Below are 20,113 nucleotides of genomic sequence, written 5' to 3'. Positions count from 1 at the left end.
TTTCCTTTGTAAATTATTGTGTATGTGTTTACATGATGCATTTCCCCTGTAGAATCTAAGCTTCTTGAAGGTAGGAATGATTTCATTTTTATTTTGTATTCTCAGTGCCCTGCATTGTTTCTTAATTGTAATGTCCTAGATGACTTTTTTAATTGGCCATTATGGCCTGAAGTCATAGCAGGCACCTCATAATTCAAGGTGCTATGATGTTTAAATTTATACCTGTTGAAGTAAGGGTAAATGAACTAACTACTGTGTGGGATTTGGTCCATTTGTCACTTGTTGTTTACTGAAACTGCAAGTATAACCTCGAAATTGGGAGATTCCTTTCTTAAGCAAAAGAAGTGTTTGTGTTAACATCAGTTTATTGTAATCTTTTTCACTGCATGTTAAGAGATAATTTTTCTTTGATATAAATAACTTCTAGTTTCATGGTTTGCATGCTAAAAGTGAAATTTTTTTATCTTTTTGTATTTTATTGCAAGAGACCTTTCCTCCTAAGAACACAGTATCTTCTTCCGGAGGTGTTCTCTAGATAATTATTAGCATCCATACTGTGCAAGCTGCCTACCAGGGGATTATAGTCACCTATAAAGGTAACCAAATGTGTGTTCTCCTTAGGCTCGTTATGATATAAATAGTCCAGTGTAGACCTCTAGTTCAAATAACAGTTTGTGTTGGAGACCACTGAGAGTGTTGAATGTATGCAAGGACCAGGTTACCCCAGAGAGCTGTCATGAATTCAGAAAGACCATTCATGAAATTGCATGTACTCTGGCTATTCAGTGTACAAGGCCAGATCCTAAAGCAGGGTATTACTGATAAACTATATGAGAAGGGAGCCTTCCCCCCATGTAAGTGACAGCAGTCCCACTTCAAATTGTATTGCTATTGGATTTGTCCTGCAGTTCCCACATAGATGTTGGTGCTTGTAGTAGTGTATTGATGACTAAGTTAGCAAGCATCTCTATAGCACTGGAGGAGAATTTGTGCTCTACCTTTTCTTTTCTCTCTAGCCTCTTTTACATTTGAGGGGCCTTAATAGCATTTATAGCCCTTTGTATTTTAGCCACCCGATATCTACCTAGCTGATTTATCAATAAATCCTGCTGTAGCGTATGGCAGTCATGTGATGGTTTTTGCTTTTGCCTTTTCCTAACTAGTTGGTAATATTTTCTACATAACCATCTGCTTAGAGAACATTTGCTTCTAAATGTTGAAATATGGGCAGGAGAGACTAATCATCTCCTTAATCCCAGGGATTAGACTCTCAAACCTAGGACACATAGTGGGCATTTAAGGAATACATATTTATTGGATTCATGGAAAAGCTTTAAAATTTTATGCAATAATCTTTAACTTTACCTTCTTTGATATCTGGGAAACATGCTATTTTACTCTTTTTTTTTTAATCATGCCTTTTGAGTATCTAGTTGCCTCCTTTACACCTTCCCCTTCCTTCTGTCTCCCTCCCTCCTCACTTTTCCATCTGCACACTACTGCCTGATTCCTTGGGACAATTTTAATTTATTCCTCAATGATTAACACACTCTCACCACATCATACCCTTCTTGTCCCAATGATTTTTTTGTCATTGTTCAAACCCTGGTTTCAGTCCCATTTCTACCTGCTCTTTTGTTCTCTTCCGATTTTAAAGATTTCACCCTTTCCACTGTGCTCCTGGAATGCGTGCTCCATAGTTAACAAGCTGGCTTTCATCTTAAACCTTTTCCTTTCTCATTCCATAAAGCTTTTTGTACTTACTGACATCTGGCTCCCTCCTGATGACATAGCTTCCCATACTATCCTTTCCAGCATTAGTAATACTTTTACTGATACCCCTCATTGGACTGGGCTTATAGTTTGCCTTCTGTTTTTAATACACCTGCTTTTGTTTTCTTATATAACATTTGCTGCAAAATATTATTAAAGATTATTTAGTTCATTGTGTTTTTCTGGGAAAGCTATACGACTCTTAAATTATCTCAGCATTCATATTTTCGCTGTTACTTGGTCTTGTTTCAAACTAGTGTTTTCTTCAAATATTATTATATTTTATTTTGTCAAATTAACTTTATTTCTATGCTTTTTGAGTTCTAAATCTTGCATCCTCTCTTTTAGATTCTCTTTCCTTTTAGAGGTATGTTCTCTGTCATGTATTCTAAATTGTCTTTTTTTCTTACTGATTTCTTCATTGATAGCTTTGATTTTAACCCTAAATTCTGCCCTAATTTCCATTCTTATTTCTTCTTTTAAATATTTTGTTTCTCTTAGGAACTTTTTAAGGGTTTCTTGATGCATTTTATTATTTCTGAGGGTTCCATAGAATTTTCTGCCTTTCCTTTTTCCTTTGGGATTTTGAGATTGTTTTCCTTTGCTTCATAATATCTGTTTATTGTGTGCTTTTCTATGTTGCTTCATTTTTTCCCCCTCATCTCCTTAGTTTGTCCTTTAGGGGGCTGGGTTCATATCTAGTCTTTCTGTATTGGCATTCTTGTGTTTCTCCTTTTGTCCACACAGGTCATCTCACTGCTTGTCTCATTCCCAGGCACTGCATTAAAACACTTTACAAATACTGTTTCATTTGATATTCACAACAACCCTGGGAGGTAGGTACTTTTATTATCCCCATTTTCCAGTTGAAGAAACTGAGACGGGGGTTAAATGACTTGCCCAGAATCACAGAGCTGCTAAGTGTTTGAAGCTAGATTTGAACTTGGGTATCCTTGACCTCACATCCAGCCCTCTATCAACTGTATGACCTAGCTGCTTTATGTAGCACCTGGTAGTGTCTATGTATGGCTTTGTTTTTTTCCTGTCCATATACCAGGACTGCCCATTTTCAGTTACCTACTTGTGATAGAACCACTGTTCCCTTGACCCAGTGTCCCTGAGGAAGGGGGAGTTGCAGGTGGAGCACTTGGATACTCAAGGGACGTGATTTTTTATTTTTTAACAAAGAGTAGGACAGCATATTGCCCAGATATCATTTCCCTAACATCTTCACCCCTTCCATACAACCTGATTGGCCCCAGCTTCCCTGATGCAACTTTTTGATGTCGGGGCCAAAAATCCCAGCCTAGTATATAGTCTGTGCCTCTCAGACTTGGTGGTTGCCTACCACCATGAGTCTTGCTGTACCTTGATTATATACTGAGTAGACACATTTCTGGATTGAGATGAAGTGCGGCATGTCCAGAGAAACTAAGTACCACTGCATCCTTGCTATGTTTGAACTAAGTGAACCTCCTTTGTTCTATGACTTACAAGTATTGCATTTCATCCCAGCATTGAACTTGAACTGAGAGGGCACTGGGGTTAGAGCCCTGCCTACAGCACTATTCTTTTTAAAGATGTGTGCAATTGGGTCCAAGTGGATTCTAGGTGAATGGCAACTCACTGATGACATTATTGCAGTTGTCAACTATATCATCCCCCTCCCTTAAAAAAATGCCTTTTTGGAATTGGTGAGTTTCTCTTACCCCAGTTGCTTACTTTCTTGGTCATGAGACCGAGAGTGCAAATCTCTGCCCATTTAAAAGATGGAGAAAAAGTGCCTTCGTTGCTCAGAAGGTACAGAAATCACCTGTGTCTAAAGCTTGAAAAGTAGGCCTCTCACTTGTATGTAGTGTATATGGGATCAGTAGGTTTTATTGTTTATGGTTGTATTCCTTGTGTTAAGTGCATTTTTTGTTTTTAGATATTTGAGCCAGGCATTCATCTAAGAAGCAACTGTTCATTCCACTGCCCAGAGGCTTAGAGCTTTTCATTTTAGAAAGACTTCATTACTGTCAAATATGTCTATATCCCTGTTCACATGTTTTTAGTAAAAAATGTAATTATTTGTAACTGTTTTCTGTATCCTAAGTGCACTAAAGATGTAATTGTTTGTGTTAATTCCTAGGAATAGATAGCCTTTATATTCCCATGTAGATATGATAAATTATTCATTATTAATTCACTTGTCTCCCAGCTTGCCTATTTTTTTCTTTCTCCTTTTCCCTTGCAGGATAGTATAGAGGAAAGAACACTGGACTTGAAGTCAGAAGAACTGGATTTGGGTCCCAGCTGTGCCATTTATTAGCCGTGTGACCTTGGGGTAAGTCACTTAACTACTCTGAGCCTCAGTTAACATTAGCATACATTTTTTACATTTTACAAAGTGCTTTTCTCATAGCAACCCGATGTGTCTCTAATGATCATCTTTTATAGATGACAACTATAGGTGATTTTGTGGAACTCAATTTTTGTTTTTTACATTTTATTTTTCTCTTTACTATATCATACTATGTCTAAGTTTGTAATATGGGAATAAACATATTTGACCTGCTTACCTCAAAGGGATGTTCTAATTTTGTGTACTCTGTAACCCTAAATACTATATAAATATGGGCTGCTATTATACTTATTTATGTTTTCTTATTAAAATATATAATTGTTTTTAATTAAAATTCTAGAGAATGCTGCATTTTCTATTACATATTTTTATCGTGAACTACTTGTTCCCCACTGTTCCTTAATAAACACTTCACTCATACTAATCTTCATTCTCTTCTGATCCTTATTCATGTTCTTATATATCTCTACATGTATATATGTACATATATATGTATATGCATATGTGTCTATAGAATATACATACATGTAGTCACAATCAACATGTATATCTTATTCTATTTTTCCACTTGATGTTATTTTAAAAGAAAATCTTTTCGTATATGGACATAGTTGGGCATACTTGTCATTTTTTATGGCTTTATGGTAGTTCATTATGCTACTGTACCAGTCTGTTTTATCATTCTACCATTGTGAGATATTTTTGTTGTTCCAGGTTTTTGCTGTTATAAATATTACCACTATGAATGTCTTTGTACAAGTTAATTTTTTTTTCCTTTTGAGTTTTTTCCTTGTGCAAAGATGAGATGAGAACTTAAAAGAATAGCTACATGATCTTGTATATAGTAGGTGTTGAACAAAAGTGTTTGTTGAATGAATGAATGAATGCTGGATTACTCTCTAGAGAGTGAGCCACCAACAGTACCACTAACAATATAGGTACACTTCTCTCATCCCTAGTGCCATTGAATTTTGTTATTTGTATTTATTTTTGCTAATTCAAAAGATATATATGAATACTTGAAATCTGTTTAAATTTCCATGTCTTTTCTTGCTAGTGGAGAAGTGGCATGCACAGGGAGTTAGAGGCCCAGCCAAGAAAACCTCTCTGTATGGCCATAAGCAAGTTCCTTAACCTCTCAGTGATCCTGACACTCACTGACTATACATTAAAAATTAATTGTTGAGCTGTGGTGGCAGAGGGAGTTGCTACATTGGGACTGGGAGTCTTCTACATCAGTGAGATCAGGGTTAGGGTTAGAAGGTTCTATTCCTCTCCCTACTGCCCCAATCCTCCCAAAAGGTGGTTTTTTTTTTCATCTGATGTGTTTTGCTGTAAATATAGAACTTTGTACAGAGCCATAATATGATTGAATTTCTCCCAGTTCATTTAGAAAATATGTGCTATTTTTGAGATACTTGATATATTTGACGATGCCTCTAAATATATCTCTGTCTGTATATGTTGGGGGAGGGAGGAATTTTACCCTTTTGAAAATGCTTTGTAGTCATTTTTATATTGCTAACAACTTTGTGTGAGACATTTATTTTGAAGATAAAGAAAATAGTTCAGTTTTTCTAATTGATACATGGTGAAAAGGAATTGAAGATTTTGAGTGGCCTCTAGTTCCCTCCTTGCTTTAGCCGAAAAGCTCTTGCTTTCATCATCTTCATTGTTCATAGTGGCTGTTGTGGCCACCGTTACTCTCCAGGGGGCCTCTACTTGGTGGAATATTATCAGTGGAAGGCTTCTACCATTTATAGGACAGGAGCTGTTATGACAGAGTACCTGGAATCTCCAGAGAGAGAGCTACTCAAAGAAACTGGTAGACTATGTTGTAGGGAACATTTTTTTATTATCTAGTTATTAAATACAGGCTACAGCTACAGACTACAGCTTCCTGCCTTTACGTTTGGAAGATGAGAGGAGTTGTACCACGACTGACAAAATCACAATCATCGAAATAGTGAAATTAATGTTTACAAAGTCATCCGTGCTTAACTGCAATCCTGTAAGAAAGGCAGTGCAAGTATAATTCCCATTCTAGTTGAGGAAATTGAGACTTCAAGTGTTTTAATTTGCCTTTGGTCACACAGATAATAGTGTCAGACTGAACTCCAACCTAGTTTTTTTAATTGAGGGGGTCTTAAACTTTTTTGTGTCATGGATCCTTTGGCAATCTGGTAAATCCTATGGACTCCTTAGAATAAAATTTGTAAATAATTGAAGGAAATGCTCATTTTCAGAGGTTAGTGAAAATAAAAATGTAAGGGAATAAGAACTAGCTAATGCCTCCTGCAAGAGATTATGTTACAAGCAATGAAAAAGCCCTTCAAGAGTCAAGCAGAAAGCTTCAGCTCCCCGCATGAGGGGATCCCCATGCAGTTAAAGTACCCGAAATGGTTCAGATCATGGTGTAGTGGAAAGGGTGCTGACTTTGAAATTAGAACTGAGGTTCTTAATATCAGTTTCACAGACCTTTCAATGATTTCATGGATAGATTTCAGGGGTCAAGGGGGAAGGGAGCTAACTTGGATGGGAGAAAAAAAAATTGCATGTTTCTTTTCACTATCCTCTGAAACGGAAAGCTAGGTTGCACAGTAGATAGAGCACTGGGCTCTGAATTGGAAAAACCCATCTTCATGAGTTCCAATCCAATCTCAGCTACTGTGACCTTGAGTGTGACCTCAGAGACTGTGTGACCTTGGGCAAGTCACTTAACCCTCTGCTTCGGTTTCCTCATCTGTAAAATGAGTTGGAGAAGGAAATGGCAAACCACTTCAGTGTCTTTGCCAAAAATCTCGAAATGGGGTTTTGGAGAGTCAGAAGTGACTGAAATGACTGAACAACAACAAAAATCCTTTGAAAATGAGCATTTCCTTCAATTATTTTCAAATCATGGGTATTCCTGAGGCCACACATGATGCTTCCAGAAACTAACAAAAATATTGCTAAAGATTAAACAGCTTTGGGCAAGAAATTGGAGGCTTAGAGACATAGGCAATGTCTCCATCACTGGCAGTAATTTAAAAACGAAACACTGATTCACCTGTGGGCAGGGTGTCACCATGTTCAGTCTGTTATGCCCCTGGCTATGTTTTCACTGTTATCTCTGTCAGATTTCTGCCTTCACTCCTGTGAAGAAGTCTCCTTCTGGTCTGTCTGCTGCCATTGGGTTGCTTTTGCTTTTCTTGTCTGCTGCATTTATTCACTCTTCCTGCATTTCTGTTGTTTGGGGTGTTCAGGAAGCAGATGGTCTCTATAGGTCTAGTTTTCTTCCTAAAGATGTTTCTAATTCTTCTTTATTATTGAATGTTAACTTCATGAATGGTTATTTCATGTATAGTTAAGCTCACATTTGTAGGCATCCTGAGTTCCATTGGTCTTTGGAATACATTCCATTCCCTTCTGTATTTTCTTTTTTTTTTCTGGTTTTTTTTTTTTGGCAAGGCAGTTGGGGTTAAGTGACTTGCCCAAGGTCACACAGCTAGTACATGTGTCAAGTATCTGAGACTGGATTTGAACTCAGGTCCTCCTGACTCCAGGGCCAGTGCTCTACTCACTGCACCACCTAGCTGCCCCTCTTCTGTATTTTCTAGTGGTTACAGAATAGCCTTGCATTATTTGAATTGAATGTCCTTATCTTTTTATTTGAAGGTGTTTCTCCTGCTTGCTTGTAGAATTTGTTATTTCCAAATTGAATTGTTAAATTTATCCGCTATGTGTCTTAAAGTTTGCAGCCTCGGGTTTTTTTTTTTTTCCTGGAGGTGATCTGTGAATTCCTTCAATTGAAATTTCATATTCTGTGTTCAGAAGTTGTTTCTTAGCACAGTAATTTTTTACTACTCTCATGTGTCACAATTTGTTTATCCAGTCTGTGTAACTCCGTCATTTTAAAGAGGAGATTGCATCCCCAAAGAAGAAGTAACTTTCCCAAGGTCACACAGGAAATGAATCAACACAGAATTATGAAGCACCTCTTGTGTGGCACAAGTAGGATATGAACCAAGGCCTTCTGACTCCAGAACAGTGAAGGAAAAGGCAGAGTCAAAGATAACCCCAAGGTGATTTGTGTGCTGCAGATAGAAATGCTAAATTCAGAGAAGAAAGAGCAGATTTAGTGAGAAAGACAATAAACTTGATTTTGGACATGTTGAATTTGAGGATAGAGAGGTCCTGTAGACACTTGGAGATATGAGTCAGAATATATAGATTTGCGAGTCATCTTCCAGATGGTTGAAGCCATAGGAATGAATAAGATTGCCAAAGGAGAGTACAGATAGAGGAAAGAAGGCAAAATTTTCAGAAACACCAGCATTAGGGTGTTGTAAAGGGGAGGAGGAACCAATAAAGGAAAGAAGAAACAGTAAAAGGGTAAAACTGCCAAAAACAAATTAGATAAAAAAAGACATTGTCCAAATTATAATATTCCAGCTAGATTGGTAATTCCATTGAGTTATTTTGAATAGGTCCTGCAGATGGACATTGATACAAACAGGAATAGTGAATTATAAAATTTCCAGACGTTTTTTTCCCTGTGAGAGGAGTTGTCCTAGGTCAAGAAGGCAGGGCAAAAGAAGTGGGAGAGGGCAGAAAAGAATGACTTCTCCATTAGCTAAAAGTGGCAAAAGTGAATGGCCTCAATCGTAGTCTCAAAAAGCTCACCTTTTCCTATTCTATTTTGAATTTTCCTACTTTACTATTGTGGTGTTGTTCAGTCATTTAAATTGTGTATGGCTCTTCATGATCCCTTTTGAGGTTTTCTTGGCAAAGGAGCTGGAGTGGTTTTCCAGTTCTTTTTCCAGCTCATTTTACAGATGAGGAAATTGAGGCAAGCAGGGTTAAGTGACTTGCCTAGAATCACATGGCCAGTAAACATCAGAGGCTAGATTTGAACTCAGGAAGATGAGTCTTCATGACTCCAGGCCCAGCACTCTTCATTGCACCACCGACTTTCCTATGGGTTCCCTTTAACTTGCTACAATAGCTTATGGTTTTATTTGACATCAGGAGCTTTATTTACGTTTAGGAAACACACCTCAGTTTTTATCAGTTGGATTAGTATTTAAAAAAAAATAAAGTGTGTGGAGAGTTGTCCAAGTTGATGAAATCACAGGTTGTCCTTTCCCTTCTTCCACCCTCACCTCTTTTGTAATGATTTTTCAGTGCAAGGGTACTTTTTATTGTTGTTATCATGGAGATTTCAGGTATCTGGTGCAGGGGGATGGTAGAGAAAATCTGGAGAGTCAGCAGTATAGCCTGAAGAGGAATTTAGACAACTGGCCTGGGTGTCCACCTCAAAATAGGGGTTCTGTTTTGAGTGATTATGGATTTCATTTTGGAGATTCTGTACTGTTCCAAGGCTTCCTGCAAACAACATAGAATAGTGAAGTGAAGAAAACAAAAGGGAGAGGATATTTAAAAAAAAAAACTTTAAAGAACTCAAGTGTATTCAAGCACTTTAGAACACACATTTCCGTATAAAAACTATCAGACGTCCAGGCTTCATGAAATACGAAGATAAAAGGAATCATCTGGAGGCAGTGGAGCACGTACTACAGGTAGATAATTATTTCTGGCATCTACTACCTGCATTCAGTGTGACTAAGATAGGGTGGCCCTCCTAGATAGCTGATGGAGAGCACCTGTCTTCAAAATTCCCTGCCTTTTTTACAACAGACTTCTACAACCATATCCTATAATAACCTATCCTCTGTTCTCATTGGTTTCACTCCATTGTATTTATTTGGGTGCTAGTGTTTTAATATTTCTTGCTTTTGTCAAGTATGAGTTAATAGCCTTGCAGCATCTCTTCTGAGCATGCAACAAATCTCTTCATCATCTCCTTCCTAATGAAAAAATACAAACCTAGAAAAAATATGTAGTCAGAGTATATTTGACACAAATTCTGATCTTTGATACAAATCCTAAAAAGCAATTGACATGAAGCAGTCCTCACAAAACCTTAATAATAAACTTCTGTACAACATTTAGCCCAGTGTAATATGTTGTACATACTAAAACTCTCCTCAGTATTAAACATTCCTATTCAAGTTTTCCTGCAGTCTTTAATATGAAATAAATTTTAGTGATGTAATATAGTGGTTCTCTGTCTCTGAGTTGTTGTGTTTGTCCTTTGTTCTCGAAGAGGACCTTGACATCAGGGAAATGATGGCATGACTTGCAGTTGACTTTGATTTGAGGGAGGGCTGTGCAAGGTCACCAGCCTCACTCCCTTGCTCCAAGTCGACTGCAAGTCATGCTATCATTTCCCTGATGTCATGGTCTTCTTTGAGAACGAAGGACAAACACAACCTGTGAATTTCTGGGTACCTACTAAATGATTCAGTATAATAAACATCTCTAGACTTAATAAATGGCATGTATCTCTATACACATTGCTTTCTTTCAAATGTATGTAGTTATCTGTTGTGAGTAATGAAGTATAAATTTACCTAAAAGCATTATGAGTTCATAGTGACATTTGGTAACTGTCTTGATGAGCTCATCAGTTCCACTGAATTTAATATCTCTATGTAGTGGACTCCCAAGTCTGCATACCTAGTCCTAGTGTCTCTCCAGAGCTCTAATCCCATATCACTAACAGCCTATTGGACATTTTCAACTGATTGTCTTAGAGGAATTTTAAGTTCAATTTGTTCAAAATAGAATTAATTCACTCTCCAGACCCCCACTCTTCTTCCTTCCTTCTCTCTTATAATTGAGGATGCTATCATACTTTTAGTCACCCAGGTTTACAACCTTTGTGTCACCCTGCACTCTTTCTTATTTATCTAGTCGCTTGCTGAACCTTGTTCAGTCTTCACAACATCTTTTTTTCTATGTCTTCTCCTCACCATTCATAAAACTGCTAACCTAATTCAGGCCTTCAGTACCTCTCACCTAGATTCCTGCAATAGCCTTCTATTTTTTCTCCTTTTAAGCTTCTCCATACAACTGCCAAAGTGATTTTCCTAAGTGGTAGCTATGATCATGTCATCTCCAGCAAATTCCAATGGCTCTCTATTGCCTTTAGGTCAAAATAGAAATCCTTTTGTCCTACTTTTAAAGCTCTTCACCCTGGCCTATTTCTTCTCTTCCAATCTTCTTGCACTTTACTCTGCTGCTCTCACTCTACTGTAGGGCACACTAGTTGGACTAGTCAGCACACATGATACTCTGCCTCCTATCTCTGTCTGCTTTTACAATGGACCATTTCTCATTGGAATCTCTAGTTTCTTTCAAAATGCAATCTTCTTCCAGAAACTTTTCTTGGTTCTCCCTTCCCAAACTACTTTGCATTCATTTTGTGTATATCCTGTATAAACTTATATGTGTATACATGATCTCCATAAAAGGTCAACTTCTTAAGGTTGGGACTCTGTTACTTGTCTTTGTATCTCCAGTGCTTATGGAGATAGAAGAATATAAGTACTTGTTGATCATTTTCTTAATTACTAGCTACTAATAATACAACTACTAAATTGGTGGTAGGTAGGTTGCCATGTTCTCTATACCTGAAAACTTTAATTGCCTAAAGCACTCAGAAGGTGCATGACTTGCCCAGGGTAGGATAGCTAGGATGTTTCAGACTCACGACTTAAACCCATGTCTTCTTCCTTTGTAGGCCAGCTCTATCCATTATGGCATCCTGCCTCTCAGAGACTAAGATACATCTTAAGTAAATCCTCCGCTTCTTATCTAATTCACTTTTGTCTATGGGAAATGGGAAGGAAATTCATTTGCTGCCATATGTATATGTCCTTATAATTAAGTTTGCTACTTTAAACTCACTATCTAAGATAACTGTGAATAAATGAATGAGAAACTTTTTATTAAGCATCTATGTTTAATGTACTAAGAACTATTCTAAATACTGGGGATGCAAATACAGAACCAAAGATAATCTCTTCCCTCAAACATTTTACTTTATAATGGAGGAAAAATACTTATGGGGTGATGGTGAAGGAAAAGCACTTAAGTATATGAGGCTTTAGATTGATACACTCCATCCAAGAACAATGGCAGAGCTGATTTGATCATCATTCTTGGTTCTAGAACTGTTAGGGAAGTAGGATGTATGTGAATGGAAAGGGTGTTTGCCTGGAGGGTGATGGTTGGTGATTGGTGATTGGAGAGGTCCTTGTGAAAAAGGTGGCCAAGAGGAAGAAGAAGAGTGAAGTGAACCATAGTTGGGTATTCCCTAAAATAGTGGTCTGGATGAGGCAGTAACTAATCAGGAAACTGAGGCCACAGGCTGGAATTTCCTCAAGACATGGTCTTTGGTTTGTGAGGCAAGACAGTTTCAATAATTCTTCTTCATAAGCATGTACAGATTACACATTTGGAGTTATGCAAATTGTGAAATCTTTCTTTTCAAATACGTAAGAAGCGTTTGGTATTTGTCTTAGGATAAAGTTTGTTTTTAAGATGGGGAAAGGCAGATTCTTTTCTAACAATCTATTTCTAAAATTTCAGTTTTTATTTAATGGTTTTGTTTTTATATCATTTTTATTTCCAAATACATCCTTCTTCCCTCTCCCCAGGAAGACATCCCTAGTGAGAGAAAAATGAAAGAGAAGCTCAGCAAATTAACCAACACATCATTTGAGCCTGGTAGTATATGTTATGTTACACATCCATAGTTCTCCTCCTCTACAGTGAAGGGAAAGGGGTGTGTTTTTCTTCTCTTTTCTTTGGAGACAAGTTTGGTAGTTATAATACACAGCATTCAGTTTTGGCTCTTCTTATTCATCCTATTTATATTGTCACTTTGTATATGTGTTCCCTGATTCTGCTTATTTTACTCCTCATTAGCTCATAATGGTCTTCTCATACTTCTTAGAATGCTTCACGCTGATCATTTGTTATAGTGCAGTGTTATTCCATTACATCATTCATGTTTCATAATTTGTTGATCCATTCCCAAATCAGGGGCATCTACCTTATTTCTAGTTTTTTCATGCTGCACAAAATACTGCTATACATTTTTTGATATATAAGAAACCTTTATTATCTGATTTTGACCTCTTTAAGGTATATGCCTAATAATTAATGGAATCTATGGAAATTTTGGACTTTTTGTTAACATAATACTAAATTGGTTTCCAGAAAAGCTGGACTAATTCACAGCTCTATCAGTACTGTATTAGTGTGGCTGTCTCTCTGTATCCCCTCTGAAATCAACTGTTCCCATCTTTGCCATATTGCTGCATATGAGGTGAAACTTCAGAGTTGTTTTAATTTGCATTTGTCTTGTTAGTGATTTGGAACATTATTTCATCTGATTTTGTTGTTGTTTAGTTGTTTCAGTTGTGTCTGACTCTTTGTGACACCATTTGGTATTTTCTTGGCAAAGATATTGTAATGGTTTGCCTTTTCCTTCTCCAGATCATTTTACAGATGAGGAATTGAGGCAAAGAGGGTTAAGTGACTTGCCCAGGGTCACACAGCTAGTAAATGTATGAGGCCACATTTGAATTCAGGTCTTCCTGACTCCACGCCCCGGCCTTTATCCACTGTGCCACTGAGCTGCCCCATTTCATGTGATAATACTTTGCAATTCTTCTTTTAATAATTGTTCCTAACCAGAAGCTTTTCTCGGCCTATATTAAGTGCTTAATAACTGCTTTATCTCTCTTTTGAACTCATCCATTAGAGAATGACTCTTAGTCTTAAATAATTCTTCTAGTTTCCCGTTCATCTTGGCATCAGACAGAGAAGTGGCATGAGATAGCAGTTGAGGTGAGGAATCCTATTGTTCTGTGAAGTTTGTATTCAGTCAAAGGGCCACACTTGAGGACCTAGAGGGTCACATGTGGCCTCAAGGCCGCAGGTTTCCCACCTCTAGATAGCTCATAGAGAGCTAGCCTTGAACCAGGAAGACCTAGAGTCAAGTCCTGCCTTTGACATGAACCTTTGACCTTTGGCGAATCTTTTAACCTTTCAGTGCTCTAGGCAATTCTCTAAGACTATAAATGGTTTGCTCACAGCCATGCACCCAGTAGGTTCAGAGGTGGATGGTGAAGCCAGCTGTCCTCTAACTCCAAGTTCATCATGCTTACCCTTAGGCCCCACCTCCTCCTAAACCAATCAGTACCTTCCAAATTAGGGCAGCTAGGTGGTGCAGTAGATAGAGCACCAGGCCTAGAGTCAGGAAGACCTGAGTTCAAATCCAACTTCAGATACTTCCTAGCTGTGTTATCCTGGGCAAGTCACTTCACTCTGTTTGCCTCAGTTTCCTCATCTGTAAAATGATCTGGAGAAGGAAATGGCAAAGCACTCCAGTAACTTTGCCAGAAAACTCTGAAAAGGAGTCATGAGGTGGACACGACTGAAAAACAGTTGAACAACGCTCTTCCAAGTTGCCACATTGAAGTAGTTTAAATGTTATAGGTTGCTGATTTTTAGTGAATGATATTAATTAATATGAAGTTGTTATTTGGTTTACTTATGTCAGGATAGGTGGCCTCTTTTAATGTATCTCTGTGCTTTTTTTTAGGTGTTTTTGGAGCAATTCTTCATTGATTGATTATAAACTACATATAGATATGGATACTTATCAGACTGTTAAAAGCAGTAAAATGAAGACAATGAAGGCTACAGTGTCTGTCAAAAAAGTAAGTGTATGGTTATCTTTTTTGTTAAATTTGTAGCCTTCTATGGCCAGAAAGTTCTTAGACATACATATAGCCTTTTCAATTGGCAGTGATATAGTCGGGGCCCCGAATGATTGTGACTTCTGTATGGCCACATAGCTAGTCAGAGGTGAAGCTAGAAGCTGGGACTAGAGTTCAGGTCTCTTGATTTTGAGTATGGTACACTTTCCTTTATATCATGCAGTCAAACCTTTTGGTTAGTTTTTGAGCAAATTCTTTGTAATGCAAAGAATTTATAATTTAGCATTGTTATTGTCATAGGAGTCTTCGCTCTGGCGTCAGTAGGGCCGGAATTATAAAGTAGCAGATAGATTCATTGAAAACCGATAGCTTCATTAAAACTTTAATCAGCCTTTTATTTTCTACACTAATTTTATGGGGAAGAGTGGAATGCAAAGGAAATCCCAAACAGTGAACTTTGCCGTTGGTGAGGTTTTTTGAAGATTTTAATTCTTCCTCCTCCCAGCTCCCTTGTGTGCTTCGTGAAAATTAAGGCCGCTGTCTGTCATTTCCATGCATGCTCTCATCCTTGCCACATGTGATTGATCCTTTTGTGGCTTGTCTTCTGGTATAGGGAAGAAGGCTCTTGTTTTCTGAAGCTGGTCTGGCCTCCATACCTCAGATGTCGTGTCTTTTTTCCTTTGATGTTTAGCTCCCGCATATATCTCCAGCTTCACTAGTGTTTTCTACCTTAAATCAGGAAGGATGATATCGTGAGGTTACTGGATTTAGTCAGAAAGCCTGGTTCAGGTCTTTGATTTGTCACTTAATAGACTTCTGATTTTGAGTAAATCACTTCAGTTTCTGAAACTGCTGACTTTTTTGTAAAACTGAGATAGTTATACAGTATTTAGATAATTCTTTACAGTTTGCAGAGCATTTCATAATCATTATTCATTTGATCCTCATAGTAATTCCGGGAGGTAGATTGTCTATGTGTAATCTCATCTGTAGCTTATACATGAGGATTCCTAGGTTTGGAGATGGTAAGCGATTTGTCAGAGGTCACACAGTAGCAGAGCTGGAACTATAGAAACCCATGTCTTCTGATTATAGATTTAGGTAGCCCACTAAACCAAAACTGCTTCTAATGATAGCTCACCATTTCTACAGTTCTGTACACCACCTAGGGTTTTGTGACTTAAGGTGATGTCTGCTCCAAGCACGTGAAGACTTCTCCAACAAAATGTGCAGATGAGAATGATTTGTTCCAGCAGCCACGAAGGTGGCTGAAGCAGGCACTGTGGAGATCCTAGAGCTTGCCAAGGTCATTCACTGCATCCTACAGGCCAAAGCCAGCTGTCTTGACTTTTGTCTTGCCACTGGACTTCAATGACTGAGGAAGAAAGAGTGAGGCTGATAACTTACACAACTATGCCTCACTTAAATCGAACTCACATTCAAGTCAGACATCACAGTGTGGTGTCACCGGTCCTCTTCAAAGGCTGAACAACCAAGCTCTGTAGAAATGTTAGCTGTTGTTATTCACACATGCATGCATTTTCTCTATCCTTGAATAATTTTCATTTCTGTTTCTTTTGTTGCAAGTTTTTGGAATCTTTGATCTGTTAACATTTTTCCCACCTTCAGTCTTCCTGTTTTTAACAGGCCTATTAAGAGAGAGCTAGTTTTGAACCAGAATGACCTGAGTCTTCTGTTCTGCTTCTGATATATACTGTCTGTGTGGCCCTGGGCAAGTATCTTTTTCTCGAAAGTTACTTCATTCAGTAAGCAGTGAGGTGTAATTGATAGAGAGCTGTTCTTGGAAACAGGAAGCTCTAGGTTCAGATCCTGCCTCTGAACCATTCATGTTGTGTGATTCTGAGGTTACTTCTCAGTGCTTCAGAAAATTATCTAAGACTGTAAGGTGCACAACAGCTGGTGATCTACATTAGCAGAGGGAGTTCCCTCACCAGAAGTTGTATATTCACTAATGAAATCACAGGTATCTTAAAAAACTACTTCCTTACATAATAATAGCTGACAATTATAGAGCACTTTAAAATGTATAAAGTATGTTTACATGCCATTTATGTCATTTGAGTCTATCTAAATCTTTTGGCCTTTCTTCAGTCATCTTTCTCCTTTTGAATCATTTGTCACTGTCAATCATCCTTTATTTGATAGAATTATAGAATGTCAGATTTGGAAGCAACCACGTAGATCCACCTTTCTTTCCTAATATATTAAATTGCTCTATGATAGCCTCAAGAAATGGACATTTAGCCTCTACTAGAAATTCTCTGGGGGAAGAGGAAAAAGGCTAACCTGTTTTAGTTATTAGTAAATTTTTTCTTTATATTGAGCTGTAATCCTTAAACTCTTAGAAAAGTCTCTACTTCCTTGATTTCTATGACATTACGCTTCCTGGTTCTTTTACTTTTATGACATTTTTGTTTCTTTTGTTAGTGGTTTTTATTTGTATTCCCAAGCATTAATTATGATAATTCCCCAGGATGTTGGGTTTTTTGTCTTTCTGCTCTCTCACGTAGCAAGCTTATCTGTTCTTATGATTTCACCTGCCACCTTTTTGTGGATAACTCTTAATTTTGTGCTTGTGGCATTTCAATTTCAATGTCCTGCTCTCAACTCAAGCTCAATCTGCTCAAAATAAAATCTCTCATATTCTCCTACCCAACCATATTCTCTTCCCAGTATTAATGTCAATGATGCTAATATACTGGTCTCTTTGAGTAGAAATCTTGGCATCCCTTTTGACTTTACCTTCTTTTTCATCTGCTATATTTGAACTATCAGAAGTTCTTATTCTTCCTTAGAAATATCTTGAACTTGCTCATTTTCCGCTGCCCCTAACATACTTGGTTAATGGCAAGGATTATATTGACTACTTTTGTATATCTAGTAGTCATCACCATCATCATCTTCATTATCATCATCTATCTAGCATCCATATAGTGCTTTAAGGTTTGCCAGACTCTTCACATATGTTATCTCAGTTCATCCTTAGAACTCTGTGGCTCAGTTACTGCTACTGTCTTCAGTTTACAGAACAGGAAACTGAAATTGTGAGAGACCAAGTGACTCATCAGGCCAGGGATACATAGGTAGTAAATGTCTGAAGCTTGGATTGGTATCTTTGGCTTTTAGTACAGTGTCGAGCACATAGTAAATGCTTAATAAATGCTATTTCTGGTTAGCTACCAAGAATTTATTAGGTGCTTACTATGTGCCAAGCACTATGCTAAGTGTTGGGGATACAAAGAAAAAGCAGAAACATGATCCCAGCTCTTATATTCTGTTGAGGGAGAGGTAGTATAAAAGCATGGAGTCAGGAGATAGAGTGTTGTGTGCAAGGAGAGCAAACAGGCTGTTGTTGCTGGATTGTAGATTATGGGGAGAGAAATAAAGTAGAAGACGGAAAAGGTAGGAAGAGACCAAGTTATGAAGGGCTTTAAGAACCAGAGGATTTTATATCTGATGCTGGCGGTAATAAGGAGCCACTAGAGTTTATCTTCTAGTATGCTTATTACGTTTGTTTTTTTCTTTTTTTTGTATTCAGTATTTTATTTTCCCCTAGTTACATGTAAAAACAATTTTTAACATTTGTTTTTAAAACTTCGAGTTCCAGATTCTCTCCCTTCTTCTCTCCCTGCAATGAGAAGGCAAGCAGTTTCATATAGGTTATACATGTGTAGTCATGCAAAACATATCTATAATAGTCATGTTGTGAAAGAAAACGTAGACAAAAAACTCAAGAAAAATGAAGTTTAAAAAAAAGTCTGGTATCACTGTATTGCTTAGAATAGCTAAGTCATTAATCCCTAATCCTCTTATAATATTACTGTTACTTTGTGTACAGTACATTTCACTTTGCATCAGCCCATGCAAGTCTTTCCAGATTTTTCTGAGAGCATCCTGCTCATCATTTCTTAAAGTACAAAAATATTCCGTCATAATCACATACCACAACTTGTTCAGCCATTCCCCAGTTGTTGTTCATCCCTTCAATTTCTAATTCTTTACCTTCAGAAAAGATCTACTATAAATATTTTTGTACATATAGATCCTATTCCTTTTTGTTTTTTTTTATTTCTTTTCAGATACAGACCTAGTAGAGGTATTGCTAAATCAAAGGATATTTATGGTTTTATAGCCCTTTGGGCATAGTTCTATATTGCTCTGCAGAATGGTTGAATCAGTTCACAACTCCACCAGCAGTGCATTAATGTCTCATTTTTCCCACATCCTTCCAGCATTTGTCATTTACCTTTTCCGTTCTATAAGACAATCTAGGTATGATGTAGTACCTCAGAATTGTTTTAATTTGCATTTCTCCAATCACTAGTGAGTTAGAATATTTTTTTCATATGGCTGTAGAAAGTTTTGATTACTTCATCTGAAAACTGATTAAATCTTTTGATCATTTATGAATTGGGGAATGGCTTGCTAATTACATTTGTAAAAACATTTTTAACTTCTTTGGTTTTTTAATTCTGGCTTCATCTCTTCCAGAAATTCTAGTTGACTTTGTGTCCAAGCTGTGTTTTTCTTTGAGACTTTGTTTTTAGTTGATTTGGAGCCATTCTGTTTTGGGTTTGTGTCTTGAGCGTTTCTTTCACCATAAAGAAAGGGAATGGGAAGAGAACAAGCATTTATTAAGCACCTGATATGTGCCAGGTTCTGTGCTAAGTACTTTACTAATATTATCTCATTTGATCCTCACAACAGCCCTGTGAGGTAGGTGCAGTGATTATCCCCATTTTACATTTGAGGAAACTGAGGCTTGCCCAAGGTCACATAGCTAGTAAGCAGCTGAGACCTGACACCATGCCCAGTGCTCTATCCACTGCACTATTTAAAAGGTGCAACTCTTTTTTTATTTATTAATTTTTTCAGCCTTCTTCCTTACTTGGACATTTTGTCAGGGCCAGGTTCTACATATTTACGGAGGGAATGCATGGGCTGGTCCTGCTACTCCTTTCTTGAGATATAGAATGTTGTGTTATTCCAGGACCTCAGGAATAGCTCCAGCCGTGGACCTGCAAGCTTTCACTGCTCCCGGAGTGGTCTGATCCAGGACAATGTCTGACCAATGCTCCCCTGGTCTGAGTTCTCAAGTTTCTGATTTGGGTTTGTGTCAGAGCAAAAAGCCTGTTGGCTTGCCCTGTTTGGAATTTCTCAGCAGACTATTGTTGGACTTTACTATCAGCTAGCTGGAAATCTCTGCAGGTTCAGAGTGACAGAACTTGAAGTTTCTCTTTGATCTGGGATTCCTGACACTACTATTCGTCTGCAGGCTTTAGCCAGAGCTAGGAGCTGGAAATGAAACTCTATTCTGTTCTTGAGGTCCAAGACCCAGAGCTGCTTCTTGCTTCTG

At 37.7% G+C, this 20,113-nt stretch overlaps 1 protein-coding gene across 4 annotated transcripts in view; it reads left to right on the top strand.

Moving 5' to 3' along the window:
* Nucleotides 1-20,113, top strand: part of AKAP11 (A-kinase anchoring protein 11) — a 78,485-nt gene that overhangs the window by 18,650 nt on the left and 39,722 nt on the right. The window contains exons 3-6 of one of the 4 annotated variants that reach the window (XM_036757511.1): nt 488-596; nt 2,521-2,609; nt 4,010-4,099; nt 14,619-14,736. In XM_036757511.1, the coding sequence (XP_036613406.1) occupies nt 14,668-14,736 (69 nt within the window). In that variant the 5' untranslated portion in view covers nt 488-596; nt 2,521-2,609; nt 4,010-4,099; nt 14,619-14,667. Of the gene's footprint in view, nt 1-485; nt 597-2,520; nt 2,610-4,009; nt 4,100-14,618; nt 14,737-20,113 lie in introns of all 4 variants that reach the window. The other 3 variants (XM_036757512.1, XM_036757513.1, XM_036757514.1) reach the window with 3 other exon arrangements.

This window comes from Trichosurus vulpecula, chromosome 4 (assembly GCF_011100635.1).
Source record: "Trichosurus vulpecula isolate mTriVul1 chromosome 4, mTriVul1.pri, whole genome shotgun sequence".
In the NCBI taxonomy this organism is placed as follows: Eukaryota; Metazoa; Chordata; class Mammalia; order Diprotodontia; family Phalangeridae; genus Trichosurus; species Trichosurus vulpecula.
This window is presented reverse-complemented; position numbering and strand designations above follow the sequence as displayed.